General features: G+C 35.9%; 1 protein-coding gene and 1 pseudogene across 1 annotated transcript; both read left to right on the plus strand.

Moving 5' to 3' along the window:
* Positions 1–933: 933 nt before the first annotated feature.
* LOC122914356 (olfactory receptor 4A15-like) lies at positions 934–1851 on the plus strand. Its single transcript, XM_044260981.1, has one exon. It carries the CDS (start codon positions 934–936, stop codon positions 1849–1851), a length of 918 nt encoding a protein of 305 aa, XP_044116916.1.
* Positions 1852–17298: 15447 nt separating this feature from the next.
* On the plus strand, positions 17299–18224 carry LOC122914357 (annotated as a pseudogene).
* The last annotated feature ends 460 nt before the right edge of the window (positions 18225–18684 follow it).

Raw genomic sequence — 18684 nt, forward strand, 5'->3', positions numbered from 1 at the left:
AGATACAGAATAAATGTACTTTTCTAACAGTATTTTCAGAAACTAGTTTCAGGCTTAGGGATATTTTAATAGGCAAGATATTTCTAATTCTACAGATCATTTCAATTGATATGTTCTCTGAGCATGGTTTGCTGATCTGTGGAAGTTTAGAGGATGCTGTAGCATCCACGAACTTGAATGAGTGATTTTGAAGAATCCAAGGTCACACTTTCATAATCAAGCTCTTACTTCAGTTCCTATGTTTCTGTTTACAGATGAGTTTCAACATCATACCATATGACTGTTAGCTATTCCTATCAATGCTTTTCTATGTGATTTACCCACTTGCCATTGGTTTCTTTTTCTTCTGTATTTTATTTGCTTAAAGCTCTGTGTATTTTGATATTAACATTGTGTATGTCCTTTGAAATGCAAGTTTTTCCCCCCATCTACTTTTATCCATTGATGTCATGGTATCTTTTTAAAGTCCTTGAGATGTTTTGATATCATAAAATGTATCAATTTCATTTATGAGTTAAGAGGATTCTAGAAGTTAAAAAGTCATCTCTTGTGTTAACTGGGATGTAAATACAAATCTTGCTGAAGTTTTTCATTAAAACAATGCTTTTAAAATTTTGTATATGAAGAATTCACTACATGTACAATCTTACTACCTTCCAGTTGGAAAGTTGGTTGTGCCCCTCCATTATTTATTACTTTGTCCTTTTCCCACAATGTCTTTAGTGACTTATATCTGTCTGAGTGAGGTTAGGGAGAATGTTTTCATTCATCTTGTATTCTTGTAATTTCTGAGAGTACTAAACATAAGAAACTATAATGTCTAGTAGGTAAATGAATAAACAGATTGTGTTAGATTTCAGGAATTCACCATAAGCATTATATTTATAGCTAATTTTCTCTTGAACTGTAAGAAAAGGAGATTCAAAAGAACATATGGAACACAGGAACAATGTGACTGAGTTTGTCCTCTTGGGGCTCACCCAGAGCCTCCAAGGTCAGAAAATACTATTTGTTGTGTTCCTGATCATCTACATTGTGACGATGGTGGACAACCTACTCATTGTGGTGACTGTGGCGGTCAGCCCATCCCTGGATACCCCTATGTACTTCTTCCTTGGTTACTTATCTTTTATGGATGCTGTTTATTCTACTACAATTACTCCAAATATGATTATAGACTTACTCTATGAGAAGAAAACCATTTCCTTACAAGCTTGCATGTCCCAGCTTTTTATAGAGCACTTATTTGGTGGTGCTGAGATTTTGCTCCTGGTGGCCATGGCCTATGACCGCTATGTGGCCATCTGCAAACCTTTGCATTACTTGACAATCATGAATCAACGGGTGTGTTTTCTGTTGCTGCTGTTGGCCTGGGTTGGAGGTTTTCTGCATGCTATTGTTCAACTTCTCTTTGCTTACAACCTTCCCTTCTGTGGTCCCAATGTCATCGACCACTTTATCTGTGACATGTATCCATTATTAAAACTTGCCTGCACTGACACCTATGTTATTGGTCTCACTGTAGTTGCCAATAATGGGGCAATCTGTGTGGTCATCTTCACAATCTTAATCATTTCCTATGGGGTCATTCTGCACTCTCTGAAGACTCTTAGTCAGGAAGGGAGGCGCAAAGCCTTATCCACTTGTGGTTCTCACATTACAGTGGTGGTCCTCTTCTTTGTCCCTTGCATTTTTACATATGTGAGACCTCCTTCTACTTTATCTATTGATAAATCCTTGGCTGTATTTTACACAGTTATCACCCCTATGTTAAACCCTCTGATCTATACTCTGAGAAATGGAGAGATGAAAAATGCCATGAAAAAGCTGTGGACCCGAAGAAGAAAATGATGCTGAAGAGAAATTTTCACCTTTTTTCAATGAAGAGTTATTCCATTTAGGAAAGGATTATTTATTTGTAATGAATTTCTCTTCAGGTTTAATGAACTTGTGTATGATGAAAACATTTAAGGTGTAAATATTTACAGTGATCAAAAAAGATTTCTAAGACTTTCATAAATTGTTAGGAAAGTAGGTCTGTAGCTTTTGGGCATAAAATGTTTCTATTGAAACTATAGGTTTGTGTTCTATGTGATGAATTTTGCTATAATAAATACTGTACCTTTATTTTCATTACTGGACAATTTTCACATGCTTCTCTTTTGCCCAATTGTTCTTTTTCAGAATTAATAGTGCTTATATATTTCAGAGAAAGATTTTCAGAAATGGGGCATAAATACTTGGTGCACTCCTCCCATACAAAGACAACTCACACTTAATACTTGAAGTATATATCTTATTTTTGTAACTGCAATAATTTTAAGTATTTAATTTTGTTCATATTTCTTAGCTAATAGGATTGAAAAGGAATTCTGCTTCCAAGTTATAATATTATTGATAAATAAGTTAAGGCAAGAAAAATATCTGAACCAAAGACCTGGATATGATAAGTAAGATTTACTTATTTTTCTAATTGGGGAATCCTATTATTTCCTCATTGGGAGCACCTTTGTTTTGTGTTATATTTTTATTGAGATGGTCCATTAATCTTCCCTTATAATTTAGAATATTTGATAATATTTCTGCCATTTTTCAGTATCTCCATCTCTTATGTTGTTTATAGTGTTTCATAGCCTTCTTTAGGGAACTTGGACCTTAATTTCATATATGGAATTAACATAATCCATACTTCATGAGCTTCAAATATGCAATACACAACCTGACACCAGATATTTTGGGTGATATCATTTGTAAGAAAGATGTTGACAATATGGCATACCACTTTTACCTCTCCTCTTAAAGGAATGTAGATTATTAATTAATGAAGAGGTCATGATATGTATTGATTACTTTTTTGTTTGTTTGTTTAAAGACTTTATTTATTTATTTGACAGATAGAGCTCTGTAGAGCTGATAGAGACAATTAGGCAGAGAGGCAGGCAGAGAGAGGGGAGGAAGCACCCTCCCAGGGGAGCAAAGAGCCCGATGTGGACCCTGGGATCATGACCTGAGCCGAAGGCAGAGGCTTAACTCACTGAGCCACCCAGGTGCCCCGCTATATATTGATTTCTTCAATAGAGATCTCTTTCATAAGTCTCTCTCTCTCTGAATGAAATTTGAAAGAAAATGTTATTTGACTCCAATAGTATAGGAAGATTTGATCAAAGAAACTCATGTTTCTGCCTCCCTTAATTAGTCTGGATTCATGGGGTGCCCTGGCTATGGGGAATAGAGTCTTTTTACTGGTAAGTCTCAGTGTATGAGAAACTTTATATCCCAACTTATATCAATTATTATGAAAATAATTATGGAAATTTCTTATGTCATCTCAAAGTCTTCCCGAATAAGACATTATCATTAAATAATAGTAAACAGAAGTTATATCATTAGGTCAACTACTTTTGGATGTCACTATAGACTGAATATTTGTGTTCCCTCCAAAATGCATTAAATTCATTAAATTCTTTATGATACATGATATTTGGAGGTGGGGTGTTTGGGAGCTGATTCGGTCATGAAGGTAGAGCTCTTCTGAATGTGACTACTCTCTCTTTTAAAATGAGACACTAGTCAACAAAACAAAGCAACAAGACATGTGTTGTTTACAAGGCAGTAAACAACAAGTGTTGGAGAGGATGTGGAGAAAGGGGAACACTCTTACACTGTTGGTTGGAATGAAAGTTGGTATAGCCGCTTTGGAAAACAGTGTGGAGATTCCTCAAAAAAACTAAAAATAGAGCTACCCTCTGACTCTGCAATTGCACTACTGGGTATTTACCCCAAAGATACAGATGTAGTGAAGAGAAGGGCCATCTGTACCCCAGTGTTCATAGGTATTAATGGTCACAGTCACAAAACTGTGACATCAGATGAATGGATAAAGAAGATATGGTCCAAATATACTATGGAATATTATGCCTCCATCAGAAAGGATGAATACCTAACTTTTCTATCAACATGGACAGGACTGGAAGAGATTATGCCAAGTGAAATAAGTCGAGCAGAGAGAGTCAATTATCATATGGTTTCACTTACTTGTGGAGCATAAGGAATAAGACGGAGAACATTGGGAGGAAAGGAGAAGGGAGTTGGGGGAAATTGGAGGGGGAGATGAACATGAGAGACTGTGGACTCTGAGAAACAAACTGAGGGTTTTGGAGGGGAGGGGGATGGGGAGTTGGGTCAGCCTGGTGGTGGGTACTATGGAGGGCACATATTGCATGAAGCACTGGGTGTAATGCATAAACAATGAATTCTGGAACACTGAAAAGAAATAAAATTTAAAAAAAGAGAGAGAAAATCTATAGTAATTTCAACATAAGCATATACTATGAATGATAAAACAAATTCACTGTTAAAGAACTGTATGATTCATCTCCCCGAGACTATGGACTCTGAAAAACAGTCTGAGGGGTTTGAAGTGGCGGGGGGGTGGGAGGTTGGGGTACCAGGTGGTGGGTATTATAGAGGGCACAGCTTGCATGGAGCACTGGGTGTGGTGAAAAAATAATGAATACTGTTTTTCTGAAAATAAATAAATTGGAAAAAAAAAAGAACTGTATGAAACATTCTTATTCTAAACAAAAGCAACATAAATTACCTAAAAGAGAGAGAGAGAGAGAGAGAGGGAGACCATAGATCCCACTTACTTTTTCTGCAATACAATGACACAGCAAAGACAGTTATCTATGAATTAGGATGCAAGCTCTCACCAGATATGGAATCTGCAAGTGTCTTGATGTTGGACTTCCCAGACCCCATAACTGTGAGAAATAAATGACTTTTGTTGAAGCCAGTCTGTGGTATTCTGTTAAAGTGGCCCAAATGGACTTAGACATTTAGTTAGTTTCCAAATCTGTACCATTATTTCAAGTGATGAGATAAAAATCTTGATTAATTGTTTGTGTTAATTATTCTATAAGTTCCTTTAAGCTACGAGAAGTTACTTAACCTTCTTTATACTCTGTATTTTCACAATGTGTGACATACAATCCACTCCATCAACTTTGTCCGTTACTTGCATTCTTGAATTCTTGATCTCTTGAAGAGTTTTTACTGATGAATTTTTATGAACTCTTTCTACATTAAATATGTACATTTGCTACAATAGTCTTCTTTGATATTTGCTCAAAACATTTAACTTATTTATGTTTTAATTATGGGTGTTTTTCTATAATTATGTTCCCATATTCTTTTGATTTCTTCTATCCCATCACTCTTGGAAAATTTCATTTACTTTTTTTTGGTGAATTTATAAATTTCATCATCTTCTTAAAAAATAAAAATAACTCTCAAAAAAGTTTTCCATTTACATGATCAAGGATTTACTTTTCTTTGTAATAAGGACAAATCTAAGCCTGTTTTCCTTAAATAAGAAAAAATAATCTTCCAAGGTTATTAATTTTAGCAATAATTTAAAATTTTCTATTTAATATGTTAAATTTTATACAATTAGTGTATTGGATTTGTGGTCCATTTCCCCTCCTCCTGTGCTGCTCCCTCCTCCTTCCTCCTCCTTTTCCTTTGGTGTATTTCCCTACCACTAACATTCTATGTCAGTAGTCAAGGATTTTAAGGTGTATTATACCTTGTAGGACTAATCTCTCTTAACTACTCAACCTTTCAAGTCTCTTGCAATTTCTAAATATTTATTTTTCCTGATAAACCTTAAGATTATTTTGTGAAGTTTGAAACCTTCTCATAAATCTATACTTAGAATTTCATGACCTTCCGCATTGATTTTGAGGAAAATGGCATGTTTCATATCTTGTTTTCCCATACAGAATGAGACATATATTGTGAAGGCTTGATTGATGTCTCAGTAAATTTTGTAATCATTTCCATAGAATGTACATAAATCTTGACTTTTGGTTTTATTAATTAAAAAGTAGTATGCATTATTTGCATTTAATTCACATTTTCTTTTTTTAAATTTAAATTTAATTAGTGAAAATATAGTACATCATTAGTTTCAGATGTATTTATCAGTTGCATATAATACTCAGTGCTCTTCACATCACATGCCCTCCTTAATGCCCATCACCCAGTTACCACATCCCCCCACTGAACTTCCCTTCCATAACCCTCAGCTTGTCCACATTTCCAATTAGCTGATCAGAAAGGGCTCAGTGTCTTTTGCTGGCATGAATTATAGCACAATACTCAAAGGCATCTTTGTATGTTTGCATGCAAAACTTCATAGGCCTACATTTGACAAGACACAAGTAGGTATTCAACCACAGAGATCTCTGTCTGACTTCATGTAGCTCTGTATAATCACAGGTTATATATAGGTACATTGTTCAATGATCTGTAGGTATATAGCCAATTTCATATATGTGTCTATATGTGAACATAGAGAAGTCTGTTACCAACAACATATGGATAAGTATCTGACTCCCCATATGAATGCTTATGTGTATATATAAGTATTTGATATGATCACACACAGTGTATCTGACTATATACAGGACTATATCTTGCCATACACAAGTCTTTGTCTAACTACATATGAATTTTGGGAGGGATTGACTGAACCATTCTGTTATTCTGTTCCACGTGACGTGACTGAGGTTCCTCTCTAGTATTCAGGTGATTAGAGGTTTTTAGGCAGTGTTTGTATGACTTTACTCATGTGAGCTGTGCCTTGGCAGAGATGGCTAGAAGGTTGGAATCTTCTGGCTCCTTCTCCATGTAACCTATCTCTCCGGTGAGTAAGTCAGACTTGTAAAATGGCAGTTCAGGGCTCCCAGAAGGATGACACAAAAGGAATTAGGCCAGTGAAGATCTCATCCCATCCTGACATGATCTTGAAGTTCAGGATTTCAAGTTCTAAATCCAAACTACTGTGGCACCAAAGGAAAAGGCAACCTGTGGAATGAGAGAAAATATTTGCAAGTCATATACCTCATAAGGGGTTAATATTCAAAATGTATGAGGAATTTATACAACTAAATAGCTAATGCAAATCAAAACAAAAGTTGATTAAAAAATAAGCAATGGGCCTAAATAGACATTTTCCAAAGAAGACATACAAATGGCCAAGAAGTACATGGAAAGTTGCTCAACATTACTAATCATAAGGGAAATGCAAATTAAAACCACAATGAGATACCATCTTACATCAGTCAAAATGGCTAAAATTAACTAGACAGGGACCAGTACTTGTTGACAAGGATGTGGAGAAAGGGCAACCCTCTAACCTTCTGCTCTGGGGCAACCTTCTGGGAAATAGAAACCAAAAGAACAGTAGAACAGATCAACAGAAGTAGGAGCTGGTTCTTTGAAAGAATTAATAAGATCGATAACCCCCTGGTCAGAATTATCAAGGAGAAAGAAAGGACCCAAATAAATAAAACCACAAATGAAAGAGGAGTAATCACAAGCAACACCTAAAATACAGTTGTAAGAACATATTATGCGCAGAGATCAGAGATCTGCTGTGATCTTTCCTATTTCTCTTCTACTGCTGGGTTTAGACTTTCTTTTCTGTTCTTTCTCTTTCTCTTATACTTTAGGTATAAGGCTAGGGTGCTCGCTTCGGCAGCACATATACTAAAATAGGTATAAGGCTAGGTTGTGTACTTGAGACCTTTCTTGTTTCTTGAGAAAGGTTTGTATTGCTATATACTTTTCTCTGAGGACCACCTTTGCTGCATTCCAAAGATTTTGAACAGTTGTGCTTTCATTTTCATTTGTTCCCATGAATTTTTTAAATTCTTCTTTAATTTCCTGGTTGACCCATTCCTTAATAGGATGCTCTTTAGCTTCCATGTATTTGAGTTTTTTCCAACATTCCTCTTGTGACTGAATACTAGATTCAAAACATTGTGGTCTGAAACTATGCAGGGAATGAACCCATCCTTTGGTACTGGTTAAAACCTTATTTGTGACCCAGGGTGTGATCTATTCTGGAGAATGTTCCAAGTGCAGTAGAGAAGAATGTGTATTCTGTTGTTTTGGGATGGGATGTTCTGAATATATATGTCCCTCTGGTCCAGTGTGTCATTTAAAACCTTTATTTCCTTGTTGATTTTTTTTTTTTTTTAGATGATCTGTCCATTTCAGTGAGGGGTGTTTTAAAGTCCCCTACTCTTATTGTATTATTGTTGATCTGTTTCTTTGATTTGGTTATTAGCTGGTTTATATAATTGGCTGATCCCATATTGGAGCATAGATATTTAAAATTCTTAGGTATTCTTGTTGTACAGATGCTTTAAGTATGATATAGTGTCCTTCCTCATCTTTTATTATAGTCTTTATTTTAAAATCTAATTTAGCTGATATAAGGATTGTCACCTCAGCTTTCTTTTGATGTCCATTAGCATGGTAAATTGTTTTCCACTGCCTCACTTAAAATCTAAAGGTATCTTTGGGTCTGAAATGAGTTTCTTGCAGACAGCATATCAATAGGTCTTGTTTGTTTGTTTCTGTTTGTTTGTTTGTTTGTTTCGTTTTTTTAATCCATTCTGATACCCTGTGTCTTTTTTTAAAATTTATTTTTTATTTATTTTCAGCATAACGATATTCATTATTTTTGCACCACACCCAGTGCTCCATGCAATCCGTGCCCTCTATAATACCCACCACCTGGTACCCCCGACCTCCCAACCCCCGCCCCTTCAAAACTCTCAGATTGTTTTTCAGAGTCCATAGTCTCTCATGGTTCACCTCCCCTTCCAATTTCCCAACTCCCTTCTCCTCTCTATCTCCCCATGTCCTCCATGCTATTTGTTATGTTCCACAAATAAGTGAAACCATATGATAATTGACTCTCTCTGCTTGACTGATTTCACTCAGTATAATCTCTTCTAGTCCTGTCCATGTTGCTACAAAAGTTGGGTATTTGTCCTTTCTGATGGAGGCACAATACTCCATGGTGTATATGGACCACATCTTCCTTATCCATTCGTCTGTTGAAGGGCATCTTGGTTTTAATTGAGGTGTTTAGTCCATTTACATACAAAGTAACTATTGAAAGATATGGATTTATGAATTTAGTGTCATTGTGTTTCCAGTAAGGTGACTGTTACTGTATATTGTCTCTGTTCTTTCTGGTCTATGTTACTTTTAGGCTGTCCCTTTGCTTAGAGAACCCCTTTCAATATTTCCTGTAGGGCTAGTTTGGTATTTACAAATTATTTTATTAATTTTTTGTCTTGGAAGCTTTTTATCTCTCCGTCTAATTTCAATGACAGCTGCATATTTTTCTTATTTAGTGCTCTAAATATATCATACCAGTCCTTTCTGATCTGCCAGGTCTCTGTGGATGGATCTGCTGCCAATCTAGTATTACTACTGTTGTATTTTACAGACCTCTTGTCCTGAGCTGTTTTCAGGATTTTCTCTTTGTCACTGAAAGTTGTAAGTTTTACTATTAGAAGATGTGCTGACCTATTTTTATTGATTTTGAGGAATGTTCTCTGTGCCTCCTGGATTTTGATGCCCACTTTCTTCCTGAAATTAAGGAAGTCCTCTGTTATAATTTGCTCCATTATACCTTCTGCCTCTGTCTCTCTTCTTCTTCTGGGATCCCAGCGATTCTAATATTGTTTTGTCTTATAGTATTTTCTTCTCTCTTGAATTCTCCTGTAGTGACCCAGTAGTTGTTTATCTCTCTTTTTCTCAGCCTCTTGTTTTTTTTGTTTTTTTTGAGGTGAAGTTTTCCATTTCATCATTTTGTCCAGAGAAGAATAGATGAGTGAGAGAACAAAATGCTAAGAGTAAGAATGACCCAAGAAAAATATACAGTACACCAATCAGAAGAGCCCTGCAATTGTGGGAAAAAAAAAGGAAAAAATAAATATGATCAGACTAGTGAATAGAACAGAGCCACACACTAGATTTTGGGTGTATCTTGGTCTGTTAGAAATAACTGCCTCCCAAAATTTTAAAGATAGAAACTTTGTATGTATGTACAAAAATAAGGGTAAATATGATAAAGGGATCAAATATGACTATAAAGATGAAAATTTACAAAATATTTTAAAGAAGGAATTGATGAGTTAAGAAGTTTGTTGAAAAAGAAGGAAAACAAATTAAAAAAGAAAGAAAGAGAGAATATGATCAGGTTGGAGACTAGAAGAAAACCATACAGTAGATTTGGGGTATACTTTGGTCTGTTAAAAGAAACGGTGTTTTAAAGAAAGAAAAAAAGAAACTTTTATATAAAAATATATACTTCTATTTTTATGTTTTATATAAATATAAGTCTAAATCTATGCTTATATAGTTATATATAAAACATAAGTTTAAATACAATGAAAGGATAGAATATGAGTATAAAAATGAAAATTAAAAAAAAGATTTCAGAAAAGGAATTGATAAGATGTTGGTTAAAATAGGAAAGAAGAAAAATTAAAGAAAAAAATAGAAACAGAAAAAAATAAAGTTAAGAAAATCTACTTTGAAAGGCTTAAGAATTATAAGAAAAAAGTCATGAATTCCATGTGCTATATTCCCCTACAGTATATTTCTGGAGTTTAGCAGTTCTCATTGATCAGTAAAGTTGGTCTTGGCTGGATGTTCTTGTTAATCTTATGGATGAGCAGCCTGTTGCAGTGATTCTCAAGTCTCTCCAGGGACCACGCTAAGTGTTGTCTTCTTCTCAGATTTGCTCTCTGTAGCTATTGTTCCCTGCAAGCTTTCTGTACAGCTTTGGGTAACAGGAATGAAAATGGCATCCTCCCAATCTCTGGCCCTGAAGGCACCAAGAACTGGGATGCATTACTTCTCAGTTAGCCTGCAGAGAAAAGCAGTTAATCCCTCCTTTCTCTCTGGTCTCCAGCTGCAATCCGTGCTCATCTGGCCTATAACCGAGCATTTCTATCTCTGGCACATGACCCCATTTGGAGTCTCCAAACACAGCAGATTCCTGCAGTGCACTTCTGTGCCATTCCTCTGGGTGAGGAAGGGGGGCCCCCTGGGTTGCCTGGTGTTTGGGTCTCTGCTCAAAGAGTAGTGGTCCAACTGTGCTGTACATCATGGTGTATGGCAGCCCCAAGCTGCGAACCCACTCCTAGGCTCCATCTTTGCAGTCAGCTTCTGCACTCCAAAACTTGGGAGCTCCGCCGCTCTCAGGCACCCCCAGTTTTTCTGTGACCCTGAGGGTCATGAGACCACACTGTCCTAGAGAGGATTCCATCCCATGCTTAGCCACTAGAATGGCATACCTCGGTGGTGCAGACTTGTAAAAGTTCCAATTTTGTGCTCCATTGCTTCATCTCTTGCTGGCAGCTGACTCACAGAGTCTCCTTCCCCCAATGCAGTCTATCTTCCCAAATATCGCCTTGGATTCACCTCTCCGCACATCCTACCTTCAACTGCATCCATTCCAACACAGAACTACAGAACTGTGACTATGTATCTTTTTGTGAATTGCAAATTCAGCCTCAGTAACTTCCCTCATCCTAAGGCCTTCTGCCTCTGAACTTCAGGGACTCTTTATAGTAATGCTAACAGCTAGAGATAGGACTTCCTTGGCTGAGGACATGATTGATAGGTGAAACAGACTGGTTTTCCCTTTACTGTGGCTTCAATGTCATTTGCCTTACTTAAATTGTTTTGCCATAAGAAACTCAGTTTATAATTTAACATTTTTTTTCTGTTCAGATTAGAGATTTCTCACATATTTGGGTTTCTGCCACTCTTTCTTGACAAGAGACTAGTCTTTTTTTCTTTAGTCATTGTTCTAGGGGAGAACACTGTACAGAGAAGGATACTTTATTTGAATCTATTCCAAATATTCTAATCTAATCTGTAATGGTCTTGCAATTTCTTTCATTGAAAACCAGTTATGATGTGGAAAGCCATAGGCTGTGTCTGCACATATAAATGAAAGGATTATTTTCCTGATTCAATGGTCCAAGATATTTCTGAAAATTCAAATGTCTGCCCAGGCTGGAGTTTCTCTTAAACCTCTAAATATTTCCTTCATATATTTTCTTGTGCATAGACATCCCTCATTGCTTGTGCAAACATCTGCAGACACCCAATTCACTGAGGTGAAGCTGGGGAAAGGTAGAAACGTGCCTTCTATTAGAGAAGAAGTGGCCTTAGGGATACATTTTGAATGACTGAACAGGTAAAAATGTCTCCTACTATCTGAGAGATTGTTCAGTCATTGATTTTCCCAGAAGTTAAATTCCAGCAATTATCTAATTAGGACAATGTCCAGGGACATGGATGCTATCCTAATGATATAAGTAAAAGACTTTTTGGGTGCTTAATTGTATGGACCAAGGAGAGATACATTGAAATAACTAATTTGAGATTAAAAAAAAAAAGTAGGGCAAATAATAGGCTTGGCCAAGTTAATTTCTATGAATTAGTCTAGTTTTTACATAGTCATCTGAAGAAACTATTCTTACTTTCTACAATTGTCCTTATATTTATTGTTGACTCTATGAAAAATAAGGTCCATATGGGAAGGATCTTTCATGCGATTTTCCCCCCATTTTCTTAGCTATTGTGTTCTTAGTCACTGTATGGTTCTTGACATTAAATATGTTCTCTAATATAAAAAAATAATTAATAATTGAATAATTATTACATATATATTGGTAAATAATTATTTAATATATCTATTCACACTTCAAGGTCGATAATAAAATGAATGTTAAATGAAACAAAAGGAAAACTTGTTATGGCAAGTGGGGAAATACATGATGATTCAATTGTCACTTAACTAAAATGCTTTGGGTGGTATTTCATTCTTGACTGACAACTAAATCATAATTGATCCAAACCTATTTTTTCCCTTCATGTTACATCCTTTAGACCTTAATAATGTGACTTGGTCTAAGGGTGCTAGGACACATATTTGGGTGTCTGTCACTTTTTCTTGGCAAGAACATAGTCTTTTTTTCTCTAGTCATTGTTCTAGGGGAGAATACTGTTCAGAACAGTTTAATTTTGAATTTGTTCCAAATATTCTAATAAGCTAATCTGTAATGGCCTTACATTCTCTTTCAATGAAACCAGTAGTGATGTGGAAAGCCATAGGCTATGTCTGCACATATAACTGGAAGGTTTATTTTCCTGATACAATGGCCTGAGAGATTGCTGAGAATTCAAATGTCTTCCCAGGTTGGAGGTTCTGTTCATCCCCTAGATGTTTCCTTGATAGTTTTCCTGTGTATAGACATCCCTCATTGCTTGCACAAACATGTCAAATGGTCCAATTTTCTGGGACGATGCTGGGGAAAAGTAGAACATCCCTTCCATTGGGTAGGAAGAGGGCTTGGGGATATGTTTTCTATTTAATTTAATTTTTATTTTTGTTATTTATTTGAACTCAATTAATTAACATATAGTGCATTCTTAGTTTCCAAGGTGGAGTTCAGTGGTTCATCGTTGCGTATAATACCCAGTGCTCATTACATCAGGTACCCTCCTTAATGCCCAAGACCCAGTTACCCCATCCCCCACCCATTTCCCCTCCAGCAACCCTAGGGTTTTTTTTTTTTAAGATTTTATTTATTTATTTGGCAGAGAGGGAGAACACAAGTAGGCAGACACAGGCAGAGAGAGAGAGAGGGCAAAGCAGGTTCCCTGCTGAGCAGAGAACCCAATGCGGGGTTTGATCCCAGGACCTTGAGATCATGACCTGAGCTGAAGGCAGAGGCTTAACTCACTGAGCCACCCAGGCACCCACCTCAGTTTGTTTCTTATAGTTAACAGTCTCTTATGGTTTGTCTCTGTCTCTGATTTTATCTTATCTTATTTTTCCTTCCTTTTTCCTATGATCTTCTGTTTTGTTTCTTACATTCAACATATGAGTGGAATCATATGGTAATTATCTTTTTCTGACTGTCTTATTTTGCTTAGCATAATACCCTCTAGTTCCATCTACATCATGGCAAATAGCAAGATTTCATTTTTGATGGCTGCATAATATTCCATTTATTTATATACCACATCTTCTGTAGCTATTCATCTATTAATGGAAATCTGGGATTTTTCCATATTTTGGCTACAGTGGAAATTGCTGCTATAAATGTTGTGGTGTATGTGCCCTTTTGGATGACTATGTTTGTGTCCTTTGGGTAAATACTTAGTAGCACACGTCAGAAACAACAAACATTAATGAGGATATGGAGAAAAAGGAATCCACTTATCAAGTTGATGGCAATGCAAGCTGGTACAGGCACTCTGGAAAACAGTATGGAGTTTCCTCAAAAAATTAAAAATAGAGCTACTCTATGACCCAGAAATTGCACTACTAGGGATACATTTTGAAAGACTGAACAGGTAATAATTTGTACTACCTGAGAGATTACTCAGTCATGGTCTTTCAGGAAATTAAATTCCAGCATTTGTATTAATAGGCAAAGAGAAGGTTAATGTCCAGGGACATGAATAGTATCCTAATACTCTAAATAAAGGACTCTGTAGTTTCCTAACTTTACTGAGTTTTATTTTTAATATTTTTAGGACAAATAATATACTTGGCCATGTATTTTTACTAATTCTACTAACCTAATTTCTACTAATTAGGTTAGTTCTTAGTAGTCATCTGAGGAAGACTATACTTATTTTATTCAATTGTTCTCTTATTTTTTCTGTGACTATATGAGAAATAAAATCCATGCAGGAAGGTCTTTACATGTGTTTTATCCCCTGTTTATTAATTATTGTGTCAGCACTCATAGCATGGTTCCTGGCATTAAATATGTGCTCTAATATAAAAACAATAATTAATAATTTAATACTTATTACATCTATATTAGTAAATAAGTATTTAGTATATCTATTCACACTTTAAGACTGATAATAAAATGAGTGTTAGTAAAATGAAAGGAGACCTTGCTATGACAAGTGGGGAAATGCATGATAAATTAATCTTCATTGTAGTAAAATGATTTGGTTGGTATTTTTTTCATGCCTGGCAATAGTATCATAATTGTTCCAAACCTATTTTTTTCTTCATGCGACATCCATTAGACCTTAATTATGTGATTTGGTCTAATAGTACTATTATGTATAGATATTTTTTAAAACATCTGTGGAAATTTCTAGTGAATTTAAGCAAGAATCAGTCTTGGACACTTTCCAACTCTGACTTAATGACGTATGTGGTCAGATGGGATGAAATGTCTCATGACCTCTTTCCCTATTGGGAAGACGATGTTACCCTCTTAAGGAATAAGCTGATAAATTTTTAGGAGGTTTTTGCTAGGCTGAAAGCACACCTCCCAAAAAAGCACAAGAACATCTCTTCTCAAATTTTGAACTCAACTGGTGTGGTCATACCAATAGGATAGAATGAGAGAACGAACAACGTGAACGTTATTTTTCTATTTTGAAGTTAGTAGGGAAGAAGTTACCAGAGAACAATCTCCTTGGAAATGGCTGGTTGCTATCTTCTTATGTAAAATTAGATTACTTGTCTTTTAGATAAATTATCCAAAGGTAGTAAACTCTTATTTTCTGTGTGGACCATGGAATTCTTTTTATATAATCTACAGTGCAAATAAAAGCAATGTCCTGAATAATCAGGGGGGAAATGGACTGATAACCAAATGAAATAAAATGTCCCCATGAGGAAAATGGACTGATAGCAAATGGAATAAAGTATACCATCAGGTCGAAATGCAGCTTTTTGCACTCTCTTATCATACTGGATAAAGGAAAAATTCCAGTCCCAGGAATGAGTAAAAAGTCTTCCTTCAACTTGTGGACATATCATCACAAGGTAAGACTAACAGTAAATAATGGGAACCAGGCTTCTAAGTGTGTGTATTTTTTTAATCATATAAAATCATACAAAAGTTATAAAAAGTTGAATCATATAAAATTTAAATCACTTTGAAATAAAGGAAACCTAGATTTCCATTCCATTCCATTAAAAATAGGTGACCTGGGAAAAAGAGGATGTTCTGAGCCTCAGTTTATTCAACTATGAAATGAAGACTACAGTTCTTCTTACTGTAAATATGAAATGTGATTCATTAAGGCGTGAGTGTGTGATTGGAATCCACTGTAAGCATTGTAAGTAGTGGAGTGATTAAAATCATCCTTATAAACAGATCATTTGAGCTGCCTTATGAGAATAAATTGATGGAGGCCAGAATGAAAGGGAAGAGATGTGGCAGGAGGCTAGTTTAGTGGACTGGAGAATTCATAGTCGGAGGAAAATGATCAAGTTTGTGAACTATTTTAAATGGGGTTTAGTAAATTGAGCCTCTGCCCTCGGCTCAGGTCATGATCCCAGGGTCCTGGGATCGAGCCCCGCATCGGGCTCTCTGCTCAGTGGGGAGCCTGCTTCTCCCTCCCTCTCTGCCTGCTGCTCTGCCTACTTGTGATCTCTGTCTGTCAAATAAAAAAAAAAAATACCAATATGTGACATGAAAACAAGAAAGGTATGAAAAACATCGTGATATTTCTTGTCTGAGTAATGACCTGGAAGGTATTACCATTTAGTTAGATGGGGAACACCTGTGTTTGTTACTAAAAATTAAAAATTTAGTCTTATTAGTTTTGAATTAATATTGAATTAGAGATATTCAGAGTTAAAGATGTTGCATATGTGAAGTTTGAAAATTAAGAGAGAGACCCAACATTGGAGAGGTTCTACATTTTTGGTCAGGAAAAGGAGGGATATTCAGCCAGAGATCCCAAGAAAGAAGTCTCAGTGAGGGAAGAGACAATCCAGGGTGGTGATCTTTCATTCCTAATTTGAGCCACTCAGTTTGAAAATGGCAGTTATCTTTAATCAGTCTCAAGGATTTCCCTTTTGTGACTTTATAAACTGTGTACCTTTTCATGGAATTCCCTTGTCCTCTTTTCTTGTCTTTCCACTTTTTCTTTTAAAACTCAGTGGAAGCATTTCTTCCTCTGGGGAGACTTCTCAGATGCTTTTGTTTGGCATATTCCTACCTCTGAACTTTACAATGTGCAACTGTTTTTATAATGACACTTGTAACATTGGTGATTACTATGTATGCTATCGTTGAATGTAGGAACCCATGGCTTATTCATTTGGGAATCACCCTATGAAACTTCGGACAAAAACAGGTACTTCTATTGGCGGGTATTAGGGAAGGCACATATTGCATGGAGCAATGGGTGTGGTGCATAAACAATGAATTCTGGAACACTAAAAAGAAATAAAATAATATAAAATAAAAACAAAACAAAACAAAAAAACAACAACAACAGCAAACAGGTACTCCTGCCACATTCTTTAATTGAATGAATCAATAAAAAATTAATCTTAAAATACATTTAAAAGTTTTCTCTCTTGTTTTGTAGATCACCCTGCTTCTAACATGAGAAGTCAGCTCCTATGCAGACTAGATGGAACCACCAAACAACGTAACTTACTTTGTCCTCTTGGACCTTACCTAGGATCCAAAGGAACAGAAGATCCTTTTTGTTATGTTCTTAGTCTTTTATATTTTCACAGTGGTGGGCAATTTGCTCATTGTGGTAACTGTAAGTGTCAGTAAGACCCTGGGCTCACCTATGTACTTTTTTCTTGCTAACTTACCTTTTATGGATGTCATTTATTCCTCTTTTATTTCCCCCAGACTGATTTCAGAGATTTTCTTTGGGAAAAGAACCATATCCTTTCAATCTCGTATGACCCAGCTCTTTATAGATCATCTTTTTGGTGGCTCAGGGGTCTTTCTTCTGCTAGTGATGGCTTATGACTACTACGTGGCCATCTGCAAGCCCTTGCATTATCTGGTGATCATGAGGCAGTGGGTATATGTTGTGCTGCTGGTAGTGTCCTGAGTGGGAGGTTTTCTGCATTCAGTAATTCAGGTTAGCACTATTTATGGGCTCCCATTCTGTGGCCCCAATGTCATTGGTCATTTTTTCTGTGACATGTACCCCTTATTGAAACTGGTTTGTACTGATATGTGTGCAGCTGGCCTGTTAGTGGTGGCCAATGGTGGACTGATCTGCAGTGTTTGTGCTCTTGCTCATCTCCTATGGTGTCATTCTGCACTCTCTAAAGAACTTTAGTTCAGAAGGGAGGTGGAAAGCCCTCCCACATCACTGTGGTTCCCACATCACTGTGTGGTCTTCTTCTTCATCCCATGTATTTTCATGGGTGCAAAACCTGCTAAGACCTTCCCTATTGACAAATCATTGACTGTGTTTTATACAGTCATAACCCCCACGTTGAACTCACTGATCTACACTCTGAGAAATTCTGAGATGACAAATTCCATGAAGAAGTCTGGAAGAGAAATGTCATATCAAATAGCAAATAAATGCATCGTCAAGATCGTAGTTTATCATTAGAGCCAATCACCTCAAATGTTAAGATCCATTTTACTTAAAATGCCTTTATAGTCTGACTGAATAATTTGAAATGCAATTTTATTTTATTTTATTTTTTTTATACATGAATTGTTATTTTTAATTTTTTCATTCTGGTAAAATTAATATACAGTGTTTTGCTATTGTCACATACACAATAGCATGTTTTAACAGTTCTATACATAGTGGTCATCATGAGTAAACTCTTACTCTCCCTATGTGTTGGATATTGATGAATTTTTATAGTTACCTTAATTTTAATTAATTGTTATATTTAATTTTTTACTTATATTCTCATTATTTTTTTATATTTCTTTGGGTTCCTTTTTTTTAACATAGAGTGCTTTATTAGCTTCATGTGTGCAATATTGTAATTCAGCAGTTCCATTCATCACCAAATGCTCACAACAA

The sequence above is a fragment of the Neovison vison genome, chromosome 7 (assembly GCF_020171115.1).
Source record: "Neovison vison isolate M4711 chromosome 7, ASM_NN_V1, whole genome shotgun sequence".
Classification (NCBI taxonomy): Eukaryota; Metazoa; Chordata; class Mammalia; order Carnivora; family Mustelidae; genus Neogale; species Neogale vison.

Coding starts and splice junctions, on each gene's coding strand:
- LOC122914356 (XM_044260981.1), top strand. CDS start 934: ATGGAACACAGGAACAATGTGACTGAGTTTGTCCTCTTGGGGCTCACC.